The 25,412-nt window shown below is 42.5% G+C and overlaps 2 protein-coding genes across 2 annotated transcripts; one reads left to right on the top strand and one right to left on the bottom strand.

The window, feature by feature from the left end:
* ATP5IF1 (ATP synthase inhibitory factor subunit 1) lies at positions 1 to 2,085 on the bottom strand. The gene is made up of 3 exons (XM_060002682.1): positions 1,929 to 2,085; positions 1,743 to 1,834; positions 1 to 272 (listed from the first exon to the last, which is right to left on the bottom strand). The coding sequence occupies exons 1-3, from the start codon at positions 2,013 to 2,015 to the stop codon at positions 128 to 130; spliced, it is 324 nt and encodes a 107-aa protein (XP_059858665.1). The 5' UTR covers positions 2,016 to 2,085; the 3' UTR covers positions 1 to 127.
* Positions 2,086 to 3,040: 955 nt separating this feature from the next.
* On the top strand, positions 3,041 to 25,184 carry DNAJC8 (DnaJ heat shock protein family (Hsp40) member C8). Its single transcript, XM_060017294.1, has 9 exons — positions 3,041 to 3,130; positions 5,450 to 5,551; positions 14,644 to 14,700; positions 17,292 to 17,358; positions 17,877 to 17,971; positions 19,531 to 19,602; positions 22,281 to 22,372; positions 23,246 to 23,321; positions 24,364 to 25,184. The coding sequence occupies exons 1-9, from the start codon at positions 3,053 to 3,055 to the stop codon at positions 24,484 to 24,486; spliced, it is 762 nt and encodes a 253-aa protein (XP_059873277.1). The 5' UTR covers positions 3,041 to 3,052; the 3' UTR covers positions 24,487 to 25,184.
* Positions 25,185 to 25,412: the final 228 nt, after the last annotated feature.

Raw genomic sequence — 25,412 nt, 5'->3', positions numbered from 1 at the left:
TTCACTGATGACAATTTATTATAATTTGTTGGAAGCACACAGATAGATATTAATTAAACCAGAACTATGTCTGGTTTAAGAGAAGTGGGCAATAACAGGTAGCCATGCTATAGGGAACTGTGTGCACTTAATCATCATCACGTTTTAGTTTCTTGATTGACTGCTTGTGCCGCTCAATTTCTTTCTGCAGGTGCTCAATCTCCTTCATGTGATGAGAGATCTCATTTTCATGGTGTTTCTTCAAGGCTGCCAGCTGTTCTTTAGCACGAGCTCTACAAGGACATAGTGGCTCTTGGTTTAATCCCAATCCTTCACCCCAAAGAGACCTCTAAGCATAATCTGAAATACCTAAGGCAAAGAACAGGAGTCCCAATCCCATGGGAGTCTGGCTGGTCATCCTCGTCTACCCTCTCAAGCCCCATATTAAGAATACTCCACCTTAAGGTGTATCATTTTTAGGAGATGACCAAAATGATTCCATCTTCCTGGTGCTAGTGCCTGAAATTCCACCGCTAATGATGGATTCCTTTCAGATTCAGTAGAAAACTCCGGAGAGGTATGACTTAAGTCCCTAACTGGGGGACTTATTAGAGGAACAACCCAGAGAACAGAATCCCTTTTGGGAGGAAAAAGAGCAAAAGGTGGGGGTGGGATATACGAAGGGGCATAGTTAAAGGACAAATATATGTGTCCTATCCCAGTTAATCTAGGGCTTTCTTTACCTGAGAACTGCAAGACCCACTGTAAAGGCCAAAATGAAGGCGGGGGGGGGGGGGAAGAAGCGGTCTCTCGCAGTACTTGGCAGTCCAAGTTTAGGTCTCAAGAAGGGATGATTCAAATGTTGGTTCGGCCACATACGGGCCTCTGTTTTCCATAACTGTACAATGCAGGAGGCCAATTAGATGATCTCTAAGGGCTGCACCTTGTCTCTCTGGTATGGCAGGTGCTATGGTGGTAATTCTTAAGAGTGAGCAAGAGAGGGTGGAAGAGAAAAGATAGGTCAAGGAGAAGCAGAAGCTAGATTAGTTCCACGCTGCTCCTCACTGTGGATAGAAGTCACTGTAAGATAACTCGAGGTTGGTAAACACGATAGGTAGGCCCAGTCCACACCATACTCCTAAAAGCTGGGCTGGGTGGAGCAGGCCAAGTCTCCGAGGAGTGGGGGATGGGGTTCCAGCCATGAGCAGCTGCTACATGCTCTACGACCCACTCGCTCAGGCCAGTTGGAGAGGTGGGCGGGGGGCTGTCTAGAAATGGCTGAGAGGGTCTGAGGAGTCAGGGAATCCATCCACGCGGGGCTAGCAAAGCTGAGGCCTGGGGTGATGGGTGGGTGAGAGCCGAGGGAGTCAGGCTCAGGGGGTCTGCATGTATTGGAACCGTCGGATCTAGACACTCTGCGAGGAATTTGGGGGGCGTTTGGCATGATGCGGGGTAAACTCCACGGGTGGGGATGGTAAAAGATTCAGGAACAGATGAGCGGTGGTTGGCGAGTTCTGAAGACCCGCAGGTGGAAACGGCTTGGGCGTGGAGGCCTTGGGATTCGGCAGCGCACGGGAAGCGCCCTACAGGTGGCGAGAGTCGGGTCCTCAAGTGTTGGGTGTAATGGGTTCAGGGGCCGGGAGTTCTACTGGGGGATGGGGCGCCCCAGGACGCCAGGGAGGGATGGGTGGGGCGACTGACAGTTGAAGGACTGGAAGGCCGTGAGAGATATAGGGCTGGATTCGGGGTCCCGTGGGCCTCACCGGAAGTATCGCTCCTCTTCGGCCTGCTCTTTTTTTCCGAAGGCTCCACCGGCGTCCCGGACCGCGCCCGCACTGGAGCCGAGATTGTCTGCCTGCGGAAAGCGACGGGGGTATTGGTAAAGGTGAGGGCGGCAGAGAGGGGATCTGCGCTCAGGGCTGGGGCAACAGGCACCGCCGGCGGCGTACCGATTCCGAGCCGAAGCCCCGGCCCTGCATGGCCCAGACGCTCCACACGCCGAACCGCGTCCGCGCCGCCAATGCCGTGGCTGCCATTGCTGTCAGTGCAGCACCCCTCCAGTGACCGGAGGTGCAAGCTTCGCAGGAGCTAAGGGCGCTGCAGGCCAGGCCGCCAATCGTTTCGCTAGAGAGGCGGGATGAACCTGGGAGTAGCGAATCACGAGAGGGAGAGGCGGGGTTCCTGTAGTTTGCAGCGAATCCTGGCCTAGAGGCGGGCCTATTCTTAGCCAACCCCTAGCAAGGGCTCCAGGGTCAAAGGACTGGAGAAAAATAATGGAGGAGATAGAAAAGCTAGAACAGAGGGGCAGAAGTCAAGAAATTGTAAACCTCCTACATCGCTGGTAGGAATGTAAAATTGTTCAGCCGCTGTGGAAAACAGCTTGGCAGTTGCTCAAAAGGTTAAATATAGAATTACCAAATTCCTTTCTAGGAAATTGTACCCCTCAAATAGAAAACTGGTACTCAACACATGTTCATAGCAGCACCAATTCACAGTAGCCAAAAGATGGAAACAACCCAAATGTCCATCAGCTGACGAATGAACAAACAAACTGTTATACACATGTGATGGAATACTATTAAGCCATAAAAAATAATGAAATAATGATGTATGCTATGCCTTGAATGAACCTGGAAAACATTATGTTAAGCGAATGAAGCCAGACACAAAAGGTCACATGTTGTATGACTGCATTTATATGAAATGTCCAGAGTAAGTAAGTCCATAAGGACAATACACAGATTGGTTGTTGCCAGGGGTTGGGAAATATGCGTACGAAATGTTGATTAGGTGCCGGGTATCCTTTTGGGGCCATGCAACTGTTCTGTAACTAGATAGAGGTGATGGTTGCACAACACTGTGAATGTACTAAAGGCCACTGAATTGTTCATTTTAAAATGGTTAATTGTATGTCACGTGTATTTAACCTCGGTTTAAAGAAGAGTTTACTTAGATTGGAGGTGTCTGGCTGGGCTTCGAGCCCTTTAAGAGTCACAAGGGGGAGAGGCGGACCTGTAAGAAGACGTGAGGTAGCGCTTGCGCAGAAGAGTCACATGGTGGCTGGGCCGGGGAAATGGCGGCTCCAGGAGAGAGCGGGGCTTCGGGTGGCGGCGGTAGCACGGAGGAGGCATTTATGACCTTCTACAGTGAGGTGAACACAGAGTGAGGGATGGCGGCAACGGGGCGACCCCGCTGGAGCTACGCTCCCAGCCGGCGAAGGCAGTGGTCCTTCTGGCGTGGATCGTTGGGCAGCTCCTCCTCTCTGGCCTTTGGGGCGGTGGGGGCTTCGGGAGTGTGTGTGCATTTCTTCTTAATATTGCGGCGCGGAGATCCCCTGGACGACAGAAAGGGGCGGGGGTCCGGCGTCTGCGGGGAGGCGGCGATCTTGGCCAACCAAGTGCTTGGGCGCGCGCAGAGTTCCCCAGGTCCGCGTAGTCGGGGGCTGGCAGCGGCTGGGAGGCTGGGCCTTCCTGGGGGCGACTTAACCGGGTTGGCCCCCGTTTTTATTCTCAACGGAAGCACTCTCTACTCTTAGTTATCTGTAGTGAGTTTTCCTGGTAGTTATTTCTGCCATTAGCGAACGCTAGGCACTGTGCATTTTGCCGTGTAGGCGTTATCTCCCTTTTACAGATGACAAACCTGAGGTTTAGGGAGGTGAAATAATTTGTGCTGGGTCTTAGAGCAGATGACAGCTCGGTATCATGTTGGGAGGGAGTGAGTTTGGTGTGAGCCTCGTTTACTATCACATCTCCAGCGCGTAGAACGTAGTAGTTGCTTAATAAATATTTGTTGAGTAAACGAATGAATGAATAAATGAAGAAAAGAATGGCTTTTGGAGTCAGAGGACCTCGGATTGGATTCGTGCAAGGCAGTTAACGTGACTGTGACAGAATTCTTTCAAGCCATTGATTTTGCAATCCTCAATTTCCACGTTTGTAGAACGAAAAGTTAATATTAAAACAAGAGTTTTAATGAGGGTTAAAGGGTTTAATGTATAAGAAAGTTTCATGAAATATAAAGCAGAAGCATCTTTGTAAGAGCTAAAATAAGGCTGAAAGTGGACCTCTTTAGGTTGGCATGGATTTGAGGAATGGAGTTGCTCCCCACCTGGCTGTGAGTTACTGAGAGTAAAGCACCATGTCACATTTCATCTTTTATCTCTGGTAGTTGTAACAGGGCTTGTTACATAGTGGTTTCTCCAAAATATTAAGTTTAAAAACAAATTAATATGTCCATTTACAGTCTGCTTTCAGAATGTCTGATTCACTTGAAAGTGTTAATGCACTAGTACCAGTTTACTGGCTTCTCATGAGTACTCAGCAGTTATAGTGGAACTTGTTTTAATTACTCTTTCTTAGTTAAAAAAAAAAGCAATCCTGTTTTGTTTAATTTAATGAGAGAAAGTGTCTAAAGGAGGACCCTGTAATCATCATTAACTAATATTTATTGAGCACCTGATATGGTCTAGTGTATTGTTTAGGTCCTGGAGAAATGGTAGTGAACAACAGAGAGAAAAGTCCTGTCTTCATAGAGCTTTCATTCTATTGAGAAGGATAAATAATGAATAGATGTACAATATACTGTCAGGTAGTGATAAGTGCTATGAGGAAAAATGAGTGGGAAAAAGAGAGTGGGGGGAGGGGCGTGCTATTTTACAAAAGAGTGAAGAGGGAATATGCTGAAATGGATTAGCTTATTATGTTACTGAGATCCTTTCCAAATCCATTTTGGCCATAGAAATAAAGATGGTATATATAACATGCCAGAGATTCATTCCAACTAAAATTTCAGTTCTGACAGTGGCACCAAGGATGTTTTCCTGGGACTACCTGGTGCTTGTTCTCTTTAGCATTGTGTTCAGGTCAGGGATTTTTCTAGCTATTAGAGTTAGAAAGGCGGAGTTATTTGCTCCCTCCCACACACTTTTTTAGTGCTGCTTTGGGTGTATATTTCAGTGTAATTGTATTTTTCCTTTCTTAAAAAGTTGTAAATTAATGTGAACATTGACAAGTACATCGTTCATCATTAGAGGGGAAGCTCTTTGAAGGCAGTGGCTGTGACTTATTTATTTTTGAATCTTCTTGCTGCCTTGCTCTGGCATCAAACTGTTGGGCTTAAAATTCTGGTTTATAAATTGGGTGATTGGGAAAAAATCTGGTTTACAGGTTGGCTGGTTACAAGTCAGTTGACCTAACTCTCAGTTTTCTTATCTGCGAAATGGGGATAATAGCGGTACTTACCATATAGGATTGTTGAGAGGAATAAACACCTGTAAAGTTTTTACATTATATTAAAATTCAGTAAATGGTAGCTGTTGTAATTATTTCTCAAAGTGTTTAGCAAAATACCTTGAACGTGTAGACACGCAAATAAATGTTTACTGAACATGTCTGTGAGTAACTTGTTAAGATGACAATTCAGAGTTCATTACTGAGCTTTACTAATGAGGTTTTTATCCCCTTTATTTTAGGTGAAACAAATAGAGAAGAGAGATTCAGTTCTAACGTCCAAAAATCAGATTGAAAGATTGACTCGTCCTGGTTCCTCCTACTTCAATTTGAACCCATTTGAGGTGAGGTATCTGATGTTGCTGTGGCCCTTGATAGGGAGCTTTACTGCAGGCAGGCTTACCTCGAAACACACACCTAATTTGTACTATGCATAGTTGGAGTTGAACTTGGGTGGTTTATTGTGAGCAGAGCTTGCTCTCATCTTTTAGTAACCCAAATATATATGGATTTATTTTCAAATGTGAAGGAATAGCTAGCCTTGGTAAATTTAGGGTCTTTGATTTAATTTGTTAGTTAAAACTTTTCTGTTTCACCACAATAAAAAAAACCTAACAACCCAAAAATGTTCACAAGATTATAGACAAGCAAATACAATTTTTAGCTTCCTTAGTTTTATAACTTTAAATATTTCCTGATTATAAAAGTAAATCATATTTCTAATAAAAATTAGAAATACAGAAAAAGCAAGAATAAAAATCATGTATAATCGTACCTAAGGAAACACCTGTTTATGCTCCAACTGTTTTTAGTTTTATTTAGAAACAAAGAGGGTCATGCAGTTCATGCTGTTTTATTTTATTTTATTTTTTAAAAATATAAATTATTTATTTATTTAAATTTTTGACTGTTTTGGGTCTTCATTGCTGCGCGTGGGCTTTCTCTAGTTGCAGTGAGTTGGGGCTACTCTTTTTTTTGGGGGGGGGAGCTTCTCTTGTTGTGGTGCGCAGGCTCTAGATGTGCAGGCTTTAGTAGTTGTGGCTCACCGGCTCTAGAGTGCAGGCTCAGTAGTTGTGGCACACAGGCTTAGTTGCTCCGAGGCATGTGGGATCTTCCCAGACCAGGGCTCGAACTCCTGTTCCCTGAATTGGCAGGTGGATTCTAAACCACTGCACCACCCAGGAAGCCCCATGCTATTTTATTTTATTTATTTATTTTTTTGAATTTTATTTTATTTATTTATTTTTATACAGCAGGTTCTTATTAGTTATCTATTCCCATGCTATTTTAAATGCTGTATTGTTACATAAACTATTTTTATACACTTTTTAAAGTCTCAATTATTATTTCAACAATTCCTTTATTGTACAATAATTAAACTACTTTCTAATTGTCACAATTACAAACAACTTTGAAACGAATGTTGTTACATCTTATAAAAAACACTTATTGAGCACTTATTAAAAAAACCCTTTTCTCCACTTCATTTTATTGTGGTAAAGTATGCATAATGTAAAATTAACCATTTGAACCACTTCTAGGCATACAGTTAAGTGGCATTAAGTACATTCACAGTGTTGTGCAATCATCATCCCTGTCCATTTCTAGAAGTTTTTCATCATTCCAAACTGAAACTTCAAACCCATAAAATAATAACTCTCCAGTCCTCCTACCCCCAGCCCCTGGTAAGCTCTATTCTGCTTTTTGTCTATGAATGCCTATTCCAGGTGCCTAATACAATGTTTGTTTATGTCTGGCTTATTTCACTTAGTATACTATTTTCAAGATTCACCAATTGGGAGCTTCCCTGGTGGCGCAGTGGTTGAGAGTCCACCTGCCGATGCAGGGGACACGGGTTCGTGCCCCGGACCGGGAAGATCTCACATGCCGCAGAGTGGCTGGGCCTGTGAGCCATGGCCGCTGAGCCTGCGCGTCCAGAGCCTGTGCTCCGCAACGGGAGAGGCCACAACAGTGAGAGGCCCGCGTACCACAAAAAAAAAAAAAAGATTCACCAATTGTTTCTGTTTTTTTGAAGAATATTTTTCATTTTAAAAAGATTTGCAGAAAGGTTGCAAGTAAGTTGTCAATATGACACCCCATCTCCCTGAAATACTTTAGTGTATTTTCCAACGAACAACATTCTCCTACTGAACCACAATATCACAATCAAAACCAGGAAATAAAGGTTTTTTTTTTAGGAAATAAATGTTGATGCTTTTATTTTACTATGTGATCCTCAGACCCCATTCAAACTAGCTAATTGTTTCAATGATGTCCTTTATAGCAAAAGGATCCAGTGTGGAATCTCTGTTACATTTAGTTGTCATGTCTCATTAGTCTCCCTCAATCTGGAACAGTTCCTCAGTCTTTCCTTGACTTTCATGACCTTGGCATTTCTGAAGATTACAGGCCAGTTATTTTGTAGCGTCTTTCTCAACTTGAGTTTGTTTGATGTTTCTTCACATTAGATTCAGTTTATGCAATGTTGACAGGAATAGCATAGAAGTGGTACTGCATTTTTCTCTTTGTAACCTGTAAAGTGGTACATGATTTTGATTTATCCTGTTATTAATGATATTACTTGATCACTTAAAGAGGTGCCTACTAGGTTTCTTCATGAAGTTAACTTTTTTCCCCTTTGTAATTGATAAGTATTTTATGAGGAGGTACTTTGAGAATGTGTGAATATACTGTCCTTATCAAAGTTTCAGTTTATTCATTTGTCAGTATAGACTTGGGGTTTCCTATTTTATTCAGTGGGTTATAATTTGATATTACTTATTTCGATGCTCAAATGTCCCAAATTTGACCAGTAGGTTACTTTTAAGCCTTTCCTGTCTTTTTGATATGTCTTCATCATTCTTTGATTACTAGGCACTCTTGTACTTTTCCTGACCCAGCCTGGAATTAACCATTTCTTTGAGGAGTTCTGATTCCTTTTAATGAAGAATGATATTTAGAAATCAAGATTTGGATGCTAGGTATACCCATTGCCATTGGGATGTCACTACTCCCAGACTCTATTGGTAGACAGAGCTAAGGAGTGTGTGTGTGTACATACACGTACACGTATTACATAGAAGTTCAATCCAACATCACAGGGTTTATTCTAGGGTTTTTTTCCTTTCCATGTTCATAGTTCCCTTCTCTGAGAAATCTGGCTCCCACTGTCTTTTATATATATATTTACTTAATTGATCCTCCTGTATGACTCTGATCTCGATCTCCCATTGCCATTCCTTCCCTCATGTGAATGACCTCCTCACCCTGCTTCACTCTGACACCAACACCAGGTTGCCTCACTGTGCAAAAACCTTTCTCCCCACACCTGAACGCTAAACTCCAATGCCAGGTCACCCTTTGGTGTGGGTATGTTTCTCACCTGGCTCTGCCTCCCTGTGCCTGCCCTCCACCCCCAAGAGCTCTCTTCGTCCCTCTTGGGCTCCAGCATCCTCCCCACCAAGCAGGCATGCTTCCTTCCTACCCTGCTCTGGTTTTGACACCTCGTGTCAGGCTACCTTCCTCTGGGAACACCCTCCTCATCTTTATTGGGTTCTGACTCCACACTCCAGGTCCCCCCCTGCATGGAGGTCCTCTTCACTCTGCTCATGTTCAACTGTCTGTGCCAGTTGTACTTGGGCTCCTACCCCTCAAGTTGGGCTGCCCTGTTATATTGGACGCTCTCCTACATGGGCACCCACCTCACCAGGCACAGGCTTCCACACCCCATGCTAGGCTTGGGCTTTGTGGAGATGTCCTTGCTTGGGCTCCTGCACCGTGTGCCCTCCCATATTGACAGTCTCACTCTGCTTAGGTTCTAACACCCTGTGGCAGGCCACCTGTCCATGGAGGTGCCCTCCTCAACCCACTTTGGCACTCTTATGTCAAGTTACCCCTCTGTGGATGCTCTTCTTACCCTGTTGGGGCTCCAGCACCACATGACTAGCCGACACTCCTTGTGTGGTTACTGTCTTCTTTGTCCCAGATGGTCTCTGACACTCTGCTCTGGGCCATCTTGACTCCTCACCCAAAGTAGATGTCTACTTCGCCTGGCCCCACTTAACATATTTGAAAGGGAAGAGGAAGACGAAAAGCTTAAAGAGTATTTAGATATGATTTTGGGGAGGGCGTAGGGGGACATAATATGTTTGAAAGGTGATAAAGAATTTGATGGTATGTCCTTTCTGTTTAGTCATATATATATATATTTTTTAATATTTATTTATTTGGTTGCACTGGGTCTGTAGTTGAGGCACGCGGGCTCCTTAGTTGTGGCATGCAAACTCTTAGTTACAGCATGCATATGGGATCTAGTTCCCAGACCAGGGATCGAACCCTGGCCCCCTGCATTGGGAGCATGGAGTCTTATCCACTGCACCACCAGGGAAGTCCCTAGTCATATTTTTAAATTGAGATAGTATGTACTGTGAAAAGGGGACACATGATCATATAACTTACCCATTTATTTAAGATAATTAGTGTTTCCTGTGGAGATCTGTTGATGAGGAGCAACAGATTGTTGGGACCAGTATGAATGCTAGGATTTTACTGTCCTACCAGTTAATGTGGTCTGGAACTTACTGTCCCATAGCTCCTGTCCTGATTATAGGAAGTGTGTTTGTTTTTAAATTTTATTTATTTTTTTCACCTCATGGCATGTGGGGTCTTAGTTCCCTGACCAGGCATTGAACCTGGGTGGTTGGCAGTGAGAGCTCGGAGTTCTGACCACTGGACCACCAGGGAATTTCCCGGGAGTGTGTTTGAATGTGTAAAGAATATGGTAAGGTTGACAAACTTGGGGAGGTGCCACATTGTGTTTGAGTGAGCAGGACTCCATCCATGACTGTCCGTTAGAACTTTTGTCTTTTCTCTTTCATACAGATCTGCTGGCCACTTTATAGGATGGGTGTCATTGTCTTTTTTTTAATTGAAGTATAGTTGGTATGCAATGTTGTGCTAGTTTCAGGTGTACAGCAAAGTGATTCAGTTATACTATATATACGTGTGTGTGTGTGCATTCTTTTTCAGATTCTTTTCCATTATAGGTTATTACAAGATATTGAATATAGTTCCTTGTGCCATATAGTAGGTACTTGTTGTTTATCTGTTTTATATATGGTAGTGTGTATCTGTTAATCCCAAACTCCTAATTTAGCCCCAAGCCCCCGCCAGTTGTCTTCTTACAAAGTTGGTTTTTGACCCTAAGTCAGGATTAGGTGTTCCTAGCAATTTAGGAAATAAGTAACTTCTGTTTTTTCATGCAACAACTACTGAGACATCTAAATGAATCAGGCTTTTCTCCAGAGGTAAGCAGACTGGTTTTTTCCTACTAAGGAGAAGTGATGCAGTAATAGCTGTCCTCTTGGCTATAAATTGAAATGCGAGTAGTTGTCCTATATACCATCTTCCTGAGCAGCAGATAGAAAAGGGACTCTGATGCGTCTTATTACAGGAATCCTAATCCAGGGGGCATTTTCCCCCGCTTCCTGCCATCACTGCACTATTTGGATGCATTTCTAACCTTCAGCCATTTTCTAAACATCTTTCTTATGCATTCTACAATTGTTCTTAGGTTAAGGGCCCTCCCCTACTTCCTTCCATAAGCGTAGATGAACCTGTGCGCCTGCTCAGCCCTGCCTTTTTCGTGTTGCTTTTTTCTGTTTAACTTTATTTTTTATAAAGATTTTATTTATTTATTTATTTTATTTATTTTTGCGGCAGGTGGGAAGCGGTGCGAAGGCTTCTCTCTAGTTGTGGAGTGCAGGTTTTCTCTCTCTAGTTGTGGCGCGCAGGCTCCAGGGCACGTGGGCTCTGTAGTTTGCGGCACACGGGCTCTAGTTGAGGTGCGCGAGCTCAGTAGTTGTGGCGCGTGGGCTTAGTTGCCCTGCAGCATGTGGGATCTTATTTCCCTGACCTGGGATCGAACCTGTGTCCCCTGCATTGTAAGGTGGATCCTTTACCACTGGACCACCAGGGAAGTCCTTCTATTTAACTTTAAAGCCCCAGAAGGCAGCACCACAGACTTCGTTTTCTGTTTATCTTGTTTAGCACGTTGGAAAGAAAGGTGTTTATCTCACAGGATTCTGGAACTTGCACATTATTAACAGGTCAGAGAGTTCAGATGTGACCCAAGACTGGATTCCTCTTTCAAGCAGAAGATCCTAAAGGCGACTCTGGCGGTTTATTTGAGCTCAGGAACTTATATAAATGCCACAGTCAAGCGTTTTTGTTTCTGTGTGATGACTTATTAACTCTCTGAGGTCCAAGACCGTGGATTTTTCTTTGCAGTATCCCCAAAGCCTGAGACACAGTGAGAGTTCAGAAAAATCTTCCAAGAATCTGAACAGACCTGTGAGCTTCCTTAGAGCCATATTGGTTATATGGTATTTATCATTTTGGTAAGAATTATTTGTGACTTGTCTGTCCTTTCCCTTGTGGACCTTAAATTCTATGAGGACAGTAGTGAGCGCAGGATCTAGCAATCCCAGGTGCTCCATAAGTTTGTACTGAATGTATAAAACTGGCTTCAAAGGGGTTTGGGCTGCAGGTATAGGCCCATTGTCTTCACTGTGTTTCATGGCCACACATGGCACCTCCAACTCTTAACGATAGAAGAGGAGTCGGATTAGCTAGCTTTGAAGGCACTCAGTGAATATATGTTGCTAGTGATCAGTACACATATGATATGACCCTTGGAAAAATAACTTTTGTTGTGTGTGTGTTTGTGTATATTTATACATACCCTCTTCATTTTTGCCAAATCATCTGAAAGTGAGCTGCAGACATTGATGCTTCATGCCTAAGTACTTTAGCATGCATCTCCTCAAAACAAGAACACATTTCCACATAACCACAACGCCATTGCCACACCTAGAAAAAACCACATTACTGCAGTTCAGCAACGTCATCTGGCATAAAGTCCACACTCGAATGACTCCAATTGTCCTAAAAAAAATCTCAATTATAGCTATTTTATTTTTTAACCTGGGAACCAGTCAAGGTTTATGAATTACATTTGGCATGATTAGTTCTAGGCTGTAGCTTTATTGAGGCTTTTTTTTGTGTGTGAAGGTGGGATGATTTCCATCCTTTCACATTCATTTTGAATACCTTGTTGGGTTTGTTGGACTTCGGTTTGCTCTAGTACATTCCTTTTCCCCAGAACCAAGGAAAGGTAGGGTTCTCCTCTGAATATTTGTGTGTGTACAGTTACCTCCCTTTGTCTGTAAATCGTAATGTGGCTGCATTTTTTCTTTTGAGTGACTTTTCCCCGGTTCCTTTCTCCCTTGGGAAGGTATGATGGGGCGCACTCACTCTTGAAAAGTCTTTGTTTTAAAGTTCTTCCTTTTCCCTCACCCCAATTGTATGCCTGACATTTGAGAATGGGTATGCTCTTGTAGTAACCTTCAAAAGTCTATTGAATGCAGGGGTGATTCAGCTTCATTGCCTACCAATAACTGCGGCTGTAGGTGGGCTGTTTGAATGTGTTGAAAGCTCGCTATAAATCTTGACATTACTTGTTGTCAAGTTTTTCTAAGACTCTAAACATCTGACTAAGCTTGGCAGATTACTTTTCAGTTTTAATTTCTCCGGTATGTAGTTTTCTTTTTTTTATATAAATTTATTTTATTTTTGGCTGCGTTGGGTCTTTGTTGCTGCGCACGGGCTTTCTCTAGTTGTGACAAGCGGGGGCTACTCTTTGTTGCAGTGTGCGGGTTTCTCATTGCGGTGGCTTCTCGTTGCGGAGCACAGGCTCTAGGGGCATGGGCTTCAGTAGTTGGGGCATGCAGCTCAGTAGTTCTGGCTTGCGGGTTTTAGAGCACAGGCTCAGTAGTTGTGGCGCATGGGCTTAGTTGCTCCGCGGCATGTGGGATCTTCCCGGACCAGGGTTCGAACCCGTGTCCCCTGCACTGGCAGGCGTATTCTTAACCACTGCGCCACCAGGGAAGCCCCTGGTATGTATTTTTCAAGATTTCTTACTTTTTTTTTTTCCTCTTTGCCCCCTTTAATAACTGATCATCAGTTCTATTAACTTCAAGTGCACTTATTTCTGACCTCTGTCATCATTCTTTACCAGTGCATCTCAAACTGTAATATGATTGAGATCACCTGGGGATCTTGTTGAAATGTTGATTCTGATTCAGTCACACTGAAGTGGGGCCTGCTCTTCTGAATTTCTAACAGACCTTCTTACCCTCTGCCCTTCAGCACCTTCTTCACACCTTGAATACTAAGTACATAAATGTTAGGTGCTATGTTGAATCCATGGACTACACTATGAAATCCTCTGGTTTAATTGTATGTCTTATAATAAAGCCTTCTTTGAAAAACTCTTATTATATGGTAATTTAAAAAAATGTTTCCCCTGCTTATTTATCTTTTTATTTCTAGTGTATAGCAGCATGTTCAGCAGGTAGTAGCTGCTATGTAAATGTTTGAATGAATGTGTGTTTTTGTGGTGAGGGAATCAGAATCCTTGATGATGAATGTCAACACCAGGATACCCAGGGTTGGAGAAGAATGATAAAACTTATCTTTAAAACAGTGTTGCTCAAAAAATACAGACTTTGCTGTCATATGACCGTACCCAATTCTACTAAGTTCTACTGAGCTGGAATCAGACTTTCCTGGAGTGAACCCCTGGCATGGCTCTCAGATTTCCACTCTGGGTTGAGAACTATTGAGCCATGTAAATTATAACGTCGAGCCAAGTGGACATTTCTCGATTGAGATGAAAATCAGCTGTGGGGGGGCTTTATTTGAAGATCTACAGTTCTCCCTCATTAAAAAAAAAAAAAAAAAAATCAGGTAGCCAGCCTAATTATTTCCATGTTGAGTTGCTGTACTTTCTCCACATTTGCAAAGGTAAGTAGAGGGTGGGTGCTTTTCTTAATGAATGAAGGAGAAAGGCAACATTTTTCTCATGGTCTGTAAACATGTCCCTAGGTGTAGGGTAATTTATTATTTTTCTGATGGAGTGAAAGAAACCACTGAATTAATTTGAGAACCCTGAAACACTATAGCTATTATTCTGTTATTGGTTTACTCATTTATATTTCTTGAACATTTTTTAGAACTGTATGTCAGGTACTGTTATAGAATGCTGAGTACTGTTCTAGATGCTGATTATAAAATGTATAATTATTGGGCATCTCTTAAATCTATAAATTCTTTTACTCTCTTTTACAGTTTTGATTTTGTTGTTGTTTGTTTGTTTTGCGGTACGTGGGCCTCTCACTGTTGTGGCCTCTCCCGTTGCGGAGCACAGGCTCCGGACGCGCAGGCTCAGCGGCCATGGCTCACGGGCCCAGCCGCTCGGCGGCATGTGGGATCCTCCTGGACCCGGGCACGAACCCATGTCCCCTGCATCGGCAGGCGGACTCTCAACCACTGCGCCACCAGGGAAGCCCTACAGTTTTGATTTTGATTCTTCCAGGTTCTTCAGATAGATCCCGAAGTGACAGATGAAGAAATAAAAAAGAGGTTTCGGCAGGTATGATACTATATTCCTGTAATAGGTGGAGTTTGAACCTTTTAAAAATGTATTGAGTGCATGATTCTCTTAGGACTTGAGGGTTATTATCAGGGCATTCTATTATGACTTTTGGGCCAAAGTTTAATCTTTTTTTTTTTTAAGGCTATGTAACTCTGAAAAAAATCTTACAGTGACATACAAATCTTAAATAATTTAATGACCACGGCTTACCTGTGAATAGGATGAATTTTACATCCAAATAGAATCTCTCCAGTTCCTTAATTAAGAGAGAGAAGTACAAGGTAGAGTAGTAGAGCTTACATGGAGTCATACTTATCAAATCCCCTGGCTTCTAGGAGATTCATAACAGTGTTTTATTTTTAAGTTCATTTAACAGTGTTAAATGATTTTATTTTTAAAGTTCTATTCCTCAATAATTTTATCTTTTGCAAACTTATGTGAATACTCAAGATACTTGGTTTAATATAGAGTGCTTTCAGAAAGTTCTCTGGGAAAGGAGATCTACAACCTCTGATTCTTGCCCATTCTAATATTTAATAACTCAAGCTGCAGAGTTTTATAGTAGCCTTTTAAAACACCCTTCCAGTTTTAACAGCTGAGTAACCCCCCAGCCTTTTCTTCTATGAGTTGAATAATCATACTCCCTGTAATGTCTTTGCAAATTGGATTTTCTGTATATTTCATGTCTTTTTTTTTTTAACTTTCCTCAACTTATATCTTTTATATACTTCATATTTTAATAGGGCCTTACCAGTGCTGAATATAATTCTCAGCTCCTGCATGACAGACTTGTTAATATCCAGTGTTATGCTTGCTTTTTCAATAGTCATTGCCTCCACGTTGCTGACTCATGATCATCTTCTGATCTACTATTAAGCCATGGTGTTTTTATCTTTGCCTACTCAGTCATCTCCCATTATATAACTTCAGAGCTTTTTTGCTTCCTGACTTCTTCTCTGCACTTATATTCAGCTTTTTCCCCTTCTTCTAAAATTTCAAGTTTTCTAATGTAATGCATTAGAAGTCTTTCCCAATTCAATAAGCAGTCATTCAAATTCATAGTCAAAACTTTTAGACTATTTATGTAGCTATATGAAGAACTCAATAAGAGTTCTTATTTAGTCATTAATAGAGCCTAATAGTTAAGAGTGTGGGTGCTGGAGCTGTATGACTTGAGTTTCTGTCTTGGCTGTACCTCTTACAAGCAGTGTGAGCTCTGGCAAGTTACTTTCAACCTTCCTGTGCCCTGTTACCTCATTTGTAAAATGCATGTAATGATGGTGGCTGCCCCTGGGGTTTTTATAAGGATTTGAATGAGGCAACACACCTAAAGCACTTAGAGTAGGTCTTGGCCTATGGTATGTCCTCTTCATGTGCTAGCTGTTGCCATTGTGTGTTAATATGCTAAATTCTTTACTCATTATCTCATTTCATCCTTACAACAACCCAGTGAGATATAGGTATACAGTATTGTCCCACTTAGAGAGGAGGAAACTGAGGCGGAGATAGATCAAGTGAATTGCTCAAGGTCTCACAGCTAGCGGGTGATTGAAGTTGAAATTGGAGCCCAGGATTTTGGCTCCGGTAATGCTGGATTTAGCAGTAGATCCCTACTTGATGTCATCCCCGAGCACAGTCCCTCTGTTCAGACTGTTTCTGTCTGTCGGTGACAGTAGGTCAGTGGTTCTTAACCCTGGCTGTCGGTGACAGTAGGTCAGTGGTCCTTAGCCCTGGCTGTCGGTGACAGTAGGTCAGTGGTCCTTAACCCTGGCTGTCTGAAAGGATCACCTATGGAGGTTTTTGCTTAACTTTTTGTTATAAGAAATTTTTGTTATATTTTAAAAAGAAAGAATAAAACAATGAAAGCCCATATATTCACCATCTATATGCAACAGTTCCCTTCATTAACTATATATGTATTTTTGGCAGAACTGTAAATTACAGACACTATGATACTTCACCCCTAAGTACTTAAGCAGTTATCCCACCAAAGTAAAAAAAGGACATATTCTTGCAAAACTACTTGTCACACCTAACAAATTAACACTAATTCCTTACCATCATCTGATATCCAGTCTAGTAGAGGTTTGAAAAGTACAGATGCCAGAGACTGATTCAGAAGGTCTCAGGCTGGAAAGTAGACCTCTGTATTCCTAAAAATCTGCACAGGGTTGGAACACAGCCAGAACTGAGAGCCACTGCTCGATATTAGAAGTTCTTTTAGGAAAGAGATGATATCTCAGACCTGTTTAATCCTCTCCAGTGCTCCATATAAGAAACATAAAAGGAACTTGGTACTTTTTGTTCTTTCCTTCCCCCTCCCAAATTATCACAACATCTTCATAACACTAGGCTTACATTTGTTCTCAAATAAATGTTTTCCATCTGTGCAGTTACCTGTTGGTACTTGAATTTTATTAAGGACTGACACTTCTGGGCATTTTATGATATTTATTAATTTTTTAAAAATGCTTCTGGCTGGCAGTTTTTGCCCTAATAAGAGCTTTTGGTCGTAAAGAGGCACAGTGCAGGCGAAGAGTTACTAAACGTTCCTCTTATTGACAAAGCTATCTCTTCTCTTACTCTAGTTATCCATATTGGTGCATCCTGACAAAAATCAAGATGATGCTGACAGAGCACAAAAGGCTTTTGAAGGTATTTGTATATTTACCTGCTTCTGAGTAACATATTGTCAGTGCTCGGGACTAACTGTTCCTAGTCCTGGATCAAGAAAAGAATGTTACAGTTTTGTCTTCTGGTCATGAAGAAGCTGTGGTTTTCAGTAGAACGGTTGTCATTCAAAGCAGAATGTTGCTGTTTAGAAATAGACCTTAACTTTGGTTTGTTAAAACTTTTATGTGCCAACAAAGATTGTTACTGCATAGGATCATTTTTTTTCCTTTGAACATAAAAAATAATTGGAAGAATTTGATCACTGAGTTAAATCTAGATGTGGTGTATTTAACCTTGAGCATATATTTAATTTTTTTCCAAGGCTCTCAAGGAAAATCATTGCTGTAGTTGTATGATTTTAAAGTAGTTTAACAACAGTAAATGATTTAACAAAGTAGGGAATGCTTTTAGACGGCACAAGTCCATTTACACTGCCTGAGTATAGTTCAGACTTTGAGAGGGTGTTTGCAGAAACAGTTAATTTCAATGTTTTGCATTAGCTGTGGACAAAGCTTACAAGTTGCTACTGGATCAGGAACAAAAGAAGAGGGCCCTGGATGTAATTCAGGCAGGAAAAGAATACGTGGAACACACCGTAAGTATTTATAGTGCTGCTGTGTTTACAGGAAGTATTAGTAAGCCTTGGGCGCCTTGCCTTGTAGGAGGGTAAATGTTAACATTAACATAGCAATGCCTAACTGGCCTGATGGGCCTGATTGCTCCTGTGGTCTCCACCACTTTGCTGTGGTGGTGAACAGTGCGTGCCTGAATCTGGCATTCACTCCTAGAGCTCAGGATAAGTGGCCAGGACGCTGCTCCTACCTGTTTCCCTAGCAGTCCCTTGTTGTGGAAAGAGGGTTTTTCTTGCTCTCTCATCGCAGTACCCCATTCTGAAAGTGGAACAGTGGAGCAGCCGTGGTGCTGCTTGACCCTGGACTTTTATTCTTGTCTCTGTGAAAGGGTTGAAATGAGGGCTTGAGAAAGGCTGGCAAGGGGATATGAGTAAATATTTAAAAAAAAAATAGAACGAGATACATGTCTGTATTAATAATAGGGTTGGGAAGGACTCAATTGAAATAAATTCAGTTTTAGCTGTCTTTATTTTTTTCCATTACCTAAATCTCCCGAGTGGTGGGAAATGTTAAGATAGCTTCCTTGAGGTAAGAAAGGTCTTTGTTGTATTTTTTTACTTGCTAGGGCAAGAATCTTGAGGCTGTTCTTTAAGAGCAGTTTCAATTGGGAGTGAATATGGATGTGACCTTTTCTTTGAAGAGCTTTGGAATCTGTAACAACTATATAACCAATAATAGTAACGAGGCCAATTTAGATGAGGGACATGAGTAAAAAGAAGAGACAGACTGCCATAACTGTGTCTTGCTGGTCATGTGTTGGAATTTGAGGGCCAAATTCCGGTAGAAACCAGAAAAGAACCTGACAATTTGTCCCTGAATTATTGTGATAGTTACCCTTCCTCTGTATTTTACCTGTAAAGGAGCCACCCTCAGGCTTTCTGACCACAGGGTGGCAGTAGGGCCTTTTTGAGCTTGGAAGGCACTTGGCTTTTTGCCGGACTGAATGGTAATTTAATGGAGTAATGTCATTCTTTTGTGAATGGATATATTTATTTTTGGGGGGAATCTCAATGGTGGCCAAAGTGATGAAAACATCAGTTAATGTGTTGTGAAGATCGTTGGTTTAAGGAGGTTTCACTGAAAAGTATCCAGAATGCCATTGCAGAAATGCCAGAAAACAATCATATTGGATGCTGCAAATTCTGTAGCTTCTTTAAAACTTGACAAATGTACTTTTTTTTTTTTGCTATAAACACATAACCACAAGCCATGAAAGATAAATGCATAATCTGTTCAATGTATCAGAGGCTCTTTGGACCTGGCCTAGGATCTGATAAGTTGGGGACAACTCCCCAGCCGGTCCCCTTGTGTTGGATTTTAGATGAGGTTAGAGAAAGGACCCCTGGTTCCTAGTGTTCTTTGATTGCGTTGCTGTTTTGGAGGGGAGGGGAGTGGCTCATCTTTTCTCAATGCAAACTTTTTGTTATACCTGTAGAAAAATGCACATATTCTATGTGTGCAGCTTAATGGATATTCTCAAAGTATGAGCGCTCATTTTTTGATGGAAAAAAATTCTTTTTAGGTGAAAGAGCGAAAAAAGCAATTAAAGAAGGAAGGAAAGCCTACAAATGTGGAGGAGGATGATCCTGAGCTGGTAAGTTAAATATGGGAAGAACCACCTCATCTCGTGTGAATGGGTTCACTGATAGGTGGGTTAAAGAGAGGGAAGCTTAAGGAATGTTGCGTACGTGCTAGAAACATTTTCACTTAAAATATTAAAGTGTATATTCATTCTCCTTTTTGAAAAATCCACCTTTTTTTGGACATAGGGCTATGGCCTTTCCTTTGAGGGTTTGTCTGCTCATTGGAGTTCGCAGTAGACTTTATTTTATAAAACACACAGAGCATTATCCATAGTTTCTGCTTTTAATTTCTTTTGAAGAACATTGAAAACTTAGGTACCTGTGAAGCAAAGCAAGAGCAGAATCCTAGATTGTTTTTTCAGTCTTTTCCAGATGTCTCACCTGTACCTAATTCCACAGCGGTTATTTTTAGGGACCTGTGTTTGACTCTTTCTAAAGCATTCCACTTAGTTTTAAAAGAACCAACAAGCATTTATTTTTATAACCACACTCATCAATTTCTGTGATGTTTAAATCACATAAGTACAGTAGTAATTGCAACTGGGATAGACAGCTTTGGGAGCAACCACAAATGACTCTTGGTAAACAGCTGTCTACAGCCATGGGTACCCATTGTGCTGCAGGTAATAATGTGCTTCCAGGGAAATGGCAAGCATCTGTTTTTTTTTTTTTTTTTCAATTTTTATTTGGTTGTACCAGGTCTTAGTTGCGGTTTGAGGCCCCCTTAGTTGTGGCATGCAAACTCTTAGTTGTGGCATGCATGTGGGATCTAGTTCCCTGACCAGGGATTGAACCTGGGCCCCCTGCGTTGGGAGTGCAGATTTTAACCACTGCACCACCAGGGAAGTCCCCAAGCATCTGTTAATCCTGTGGGTTCTTCAGTGGAGATTGGTTAAGAGAGAGATTCTACTTATGTATTTGTGTCTGATTGCCTCACTGGCCTGAAAAATTTTAAGTCATCTTAATCTTGCCTCAAGTTAGGTCAGTAAATAACTTAATCCACATGCTTATTTTAAAAGATTTATAGAGGAGCAGCTGTCTTACTGCTGCTGGAAACTGCTCACCGGAAACTTCCTATCAACTTCTTCCATCAGTGATTTTACTAACAGCAGCTGGTCCCCTCTTCTGTTTGGTGACACTGCTTGAGAACTGTTAGGCCATCTTTTCCACTAGCCACTTGTTTGGGGTTTACTCCATTCCAGTATTGTAGTTTTTTTTTCTCCTCAGCCTTACTTTCCCTTCCTTTTAATTATCCTTTTTAGTCTTTTCTGAAGACCCTCTTATAAATATTCCTTGCTCCTCCTAAGTTGTTAAGAACCTTAACTTTTTTTAGTTGTCTTTTTTCCTGCTTATAAAAGAACACATGCTAATGCTAGAAAATTTGGAAAAAGCAGAAAAATATAAAAAATTAAAATCACCAGAAACTGTTCATCCAGGAGCTTTTAAAAATATTGAAATATTCATTACAGATTCCTTCACCTCTTTGATGTTTGTCCTTATTAGGGGCTGGAGTTTGTCAGCATTGCTTTCATTGAGCAGTGCCTGGGAGGTAACAGTATTAAAGAGAAGTGACATTAATTTGGGGATTCCTTTACTTCCCCTTTTTTCATATGTCACTTTTGCTCCATTGTCTCTGATTTTCGGATATAAATCGTATGAAATCTGCATGATGGGTTATTTTTTATATTTCTTTGCATATTTAAAATATATTTGGGGGAAAAAGTTTTAAAGATAAGAGTTTTGTTTTCTATCTAATGCTGTGTTACCTGTTTCTGCCAACGTAAGAGTCAGAATATAAGCTCAGCTGCCTACAACTGAGACCCCAGATGACAGTGGTTTGAACAAGTCAGTGACTTTTTTCTCTCCTGTGTAGTAAGTCTTTGGGAAGATGGCTGCTGGACTGCGTGTCACTCAAGGACTCAGTGTCCTCCTTTCTGTGGCTCTGCCAACAAGTGTGTTGCCTCCATTTTCACAGTCCGGGATGTGTCATCACCTCACCCACGTACAAACAGCAGGATAGAGGAATAGGGCGGGAGGGATAAGTGTGCTCCCTCTAAGAACACTCCAGAAAGTTGCTACATCACTTCTCCTTACAGCTCATTAGCTAAAACAAGTTACATGGCCACGCCTAGCTACAGAGAAGCCTGAGAAATACAAGCTTTTGCGCTGGGTGGCCATGTGCTTTAAGATAAGGGAGTGTACAAGAAGGTAGAACACGTCATGGGGCGAGGATAGGGGACAACTAGTATCTCTGCCACAGTTGGGAGACTCCTGAGACTAGTCTGATAGCACCTGCATATCTCCAGTACCTCTCTTGGTGCCTAGCTCAGAGTAATTATACGCGTGAAAAGAAAGAATGAAAGTTATTTTTGGAAGTTCTTTGGAAGAAAGGGCCCTCCAAAATTTCAGTGGTTGTGATAAGTGGGTAAAATTTTTTTTTTCTCTTAATTGGTGCTTTTTACCAGAGCAAGGCTTCTCTGTATCATCTGAATGGTGAAAGTGGAAAGAGCTCATAGGAGGATGTGTTATTTATCTCCCAGGAGAGAGCCAGCATCCTGAAGTGGTTCTCTCTGGAGAGTCTTTTTTCCTTGCTGGTCTAATCTGCTTTTGTCCTGGGCTCCATCTAAAAATATTTGCTTCAAATTGCTGGTAAAATATTTACTTTGTTTTCTTCTTAATTTTTTTGTAGTTCAAACAAGCAGTATACAAACAGACCATGAAACTCTTTGCTGAGCTGGAAATTAAAAGGAAAGAGAGAGAAGCCAAAGAGATGCACGAAAGGTATATATTAGTATATTCGTTTAAGCCACGTCTGAATACCTAGATTAACCAAGATGGTCTTCGGAGATTTTCCTGGTGAAGGAATTGTTACAGTACATCGTTTAAGAGACTGTCTAAAATAGTTATCTGAAACAGCCAAACTTTTGAATCACTAGGGTAAGGAATTCTCTCTGACTTTTGGGAAATATTGAATAGGCCTGTCCTTAGGGAGTTTATAATCAAGAGTGCTGTGTGTTTTCTTCCTGATTTCCTGGAGTGAAGTAGGCAGTTATTCAGGCCAGAGCCTTTTGTGTGACTAGTGGCTGCAGCTCTGGTGAGTATGTAGTGTTGTACAGTGTAATCACTTACAATATATTTGTTGCCGGAAAGTATGATTTCCTTTGCTCATCAGAAATCTTGAGGTTAATTTAGTTGATGTATTTTGTATTGCTGATTGGTGTTTAGCAATAACTAGGTTTTGCTAGTTGGGGTTGTGTGAAATGGCCTTGTTTTGGGGGAGGGTTTTGTCCAGAGATGCTCTTGAACAAGAACCTCTGCTATCGTCATGGTCACTCTACTGAAGTAAGGTGGCCTGGGTTCTTGAGATGGCAGGGACTGGGCCTGGAACCTCCGATTATTGTTGGCTGGGCTTTGACGACCTTGTCTGTCTCTCTCTGGGACAGGGGTATCTGTATCTTGCCCCAGAGTCTCATCTGCATGTTTTTAGAATGACATTTGTGCAGTGCTTTGAGCCCTTTCCAGACAGCCGACTTTGGAGAACTCTAGGGAATTGGTTTACCTTATACGCTTGTTTTTGTGGGGAAATGCCTAACTTGTATGGTTAACACAGTCTCCAGGTATCATGTAAATCCTATGGCCTGGTTTTCCTCCTAGGAAGCGACAAAGGGAAGAAGAGATTGAAGCTCAAGAAAAAGCCAAACGAGAAAGGGAGTGGCAGAAAAATTTTGAGGTAAGTTTCCAAGGTGGCCAGGGACTCTTATTCCAGAGTAAGAAAACTTCCCAGCATAGAAGCTTGATTCCTGGGCATTGCCAGGACTGACTGGGGTGGACAGTCGGGGAAATGGCTTATGTGGGGAAGAGCGGGGGCTTTGGGGACTGAGTCCTGGCTCAGCCACCTCTGCGCTCTGTAGCTTGGCAAGGGCATGATAGGCACAGCTGCAAGTGGGCTCAGGAACAATGGTTGACACCTCTAATTTAGGGGGTAAACGTGGAGTAGCGCCCTATTTAGAGGTCTGTTACGGAGGTTCTTGTGACCCCGGTGTCCTGCCTGCAGAGAGACTTAAGGCTTGATTCCTCTTTGACATCCTGGTTATATCCTTCAGGGGCTCAACCAGTTTCCTGAACTGAGCACCATTTGGTCTTATCTTCTGTAAGATTTAGGACTCAGGGTAAGGATTGGCTAACCAACGATGATGGCTTTGTTTCTGTCCCACTGAGTGAATGCACAGAGAGAAAATGAGGAGGCCCCTCGGTAAGGGGGAGGGATCCCAGTGGCCCTCCCAGCACAGCTGGCCGGGCATTGTGCTGGCTTCACGCCTCCATCCAGGTTTTAAGGGGCAGAAGGAAGGGGCGGGGGAAAGAGCGGCTGTACTGCTGGCAAGCCAGATGGCTTTGAGAAAAGGATGCAACCTCTGAGCCCTGGTGTCTTCGTTTGTGAAACACCAGTGGCACGACACACCGCAGCTTTTTGTGAGGGTTAGAAATAGCGTGCAGTAAGTGTCTAGCCCAGAGGTTCCCAGCAGACGATGGCTTTGTTGTGATGAGTATTATCCGTCTCATCCTCCTTTCCAGCCTGTGGCTTATCCTGCCTTCTAGGGGTGGTATGACCCTTTCCTGGGCCCATGGAAGGGGCAGAAAAGCTCTTGCTCTGTTCTACTCTTGGATTATTCCAGAGGACTGGGCTGGGCCGAGCTGGGCTACAAGGCGGACGGCAGAGCAGGCCCTTCCTTTCCCTAACTGGTTTCCTCACCTCAAACCTCTTCTGTGCTTAGGAAAGTCGAGATGGTCGTGTGGACAGCTGGCGAAACTTCCAAGCAAATACAAAAGGAAAGAAAGAGAAGAAGAACAGGACCTTCCTGAGACCACCCAAAGTAAAAATGGAGCAGCGTGAGTGACCGCCTGGGGTCACAGCCACAGAACCTTCCCTCACCTGTCTCCCCTCCTGCTTTGAAGGACTCATTCTTTCCTCCCATTTTCACCCCAACATAGAGTAGTATTTGCTTTTTAGTCCATTTTGTTTTCAATACAATTTAATATCGATCAGAGTAATTCTTTTGTACATTGAAATGAGGGGCTCGGTTTAAAAAGAAACCTACCCCTACCCCTAGACCAACCGGGATCTGGAAGGTGCCACCATTGGTGCTGCCTTCTCTTCCCGCAGCCTGTAACTTAATGTTTTGTACTTCACTGAATTGTGATGGTTAGAAACTTCGTGTATAGTTTGTGGAAATCATCCAATTAAACATATTGCTTAAAATGGTGTTGCCATGACTTCAGAGACAAGCCTGGGCCACCTTAGGAAGCCCCTTTCCTTCAGTTGCTTGCTTCTGGGTGTGGCATCCTTCGAAGCCCCAGATCAGATGGGAAGGCATTGGACACACAGAGCAGTCACTCGATGTCCTGACGTCCCGTGGTGTTTGGCATGTGCTTTCCCGTCTGACTGGCCAGTCCGTGTGGCATGAGGCTCCAAGCCACCCAAACCCGTTCACTTTCCAAAGAGCTAGCCATCCTCCCTCCAGTACCACTGTGTCCCAGCCTGTCTGCGTTTGTTAGTGGTAATATTCTGTATGTGTAATAAATTTTTATACCCGAACCACTGGTGTACTGTTGCTCAGGTAGTTTTCCACGGGTGAGTCTCTTGTCGGGCTTGGCCCATCCGCAAAATGCTTTGGAGTTGTATGGACCTGGCTTCTGACCCCTTACTTGCTGAACCTTAATTTCTTCATCTGCAAATGGGAATATAGATCACTGGCAGCTTTCAGGGAGGATTAGGTGCAGCATATGTAAGGTAACTACCATAGTGCTCAGTGGGTGTTGCCAG

This window comes from Delphinus delphis, chromosome 1, assembly GCF_949987515.2.
Source record: "Delphinus delphis chromosome 1, mDelDel1.2, whole genome shotgun sequence".
In the NCBI taxonomy this organism is placed as follows: domain Eukaryota; kingdom Metazoa; phylum Chordata; class Mammalia; order Artiodactyla; family Delphinidae; genus Delphinus; species Delphinus delphis.
Note: the sequence above shows the minus strand (reverse complement) of the source record. Positions and strands in the feature narration are given on the sequence as shown.

Bases quoted from the DNA above. Each gene is read 5' to 3' on its own strand.
- ATP5IF1 (XM_060002682.1), bottom strand. From the start codon at position 2,015: ATGGCAGCCACGGCATTGGCGGCGCGGACGCGGTTCGGCGTGTGGAGC. The intron at 1,835-1,928 runs GTACGCCGCCGG...CGCTTTCCGCAG, and splicing joins GGGGCTTCGGCTCGGAATCG to GCAGACAATCTCGGCTCCAG. The intron at 273-1,742 runs GTGAGGCCCACG...ATGTCCTTGTAG, and splicing joins GAAGAGGAGCGATACTTCCG to AGCTCGTGCTAAAGAACAGC.
- DNAJC8 (XM_060017294.1), top strand. From the start codon at position 3,053: ATGGCGGCTCCAGGAGAGAGCGGGGCTTCGGGTGGCGGCGGTAGCACG. The intron at 14,701-17,291 runs GTATGATACTAT...CTCTTACTCTAG, and splicing joins TAAAAAAGAGGTTTCGGCAG to TTATCCATATTGGTGCATCC. The intron at 22,373-23,245 runs GTATATATTAGT...TTTTCCTCCTAG, and splicing joins GCCAAAGAGATGCACGAAAG to GAAGCGACAAAGGGAAGAAG.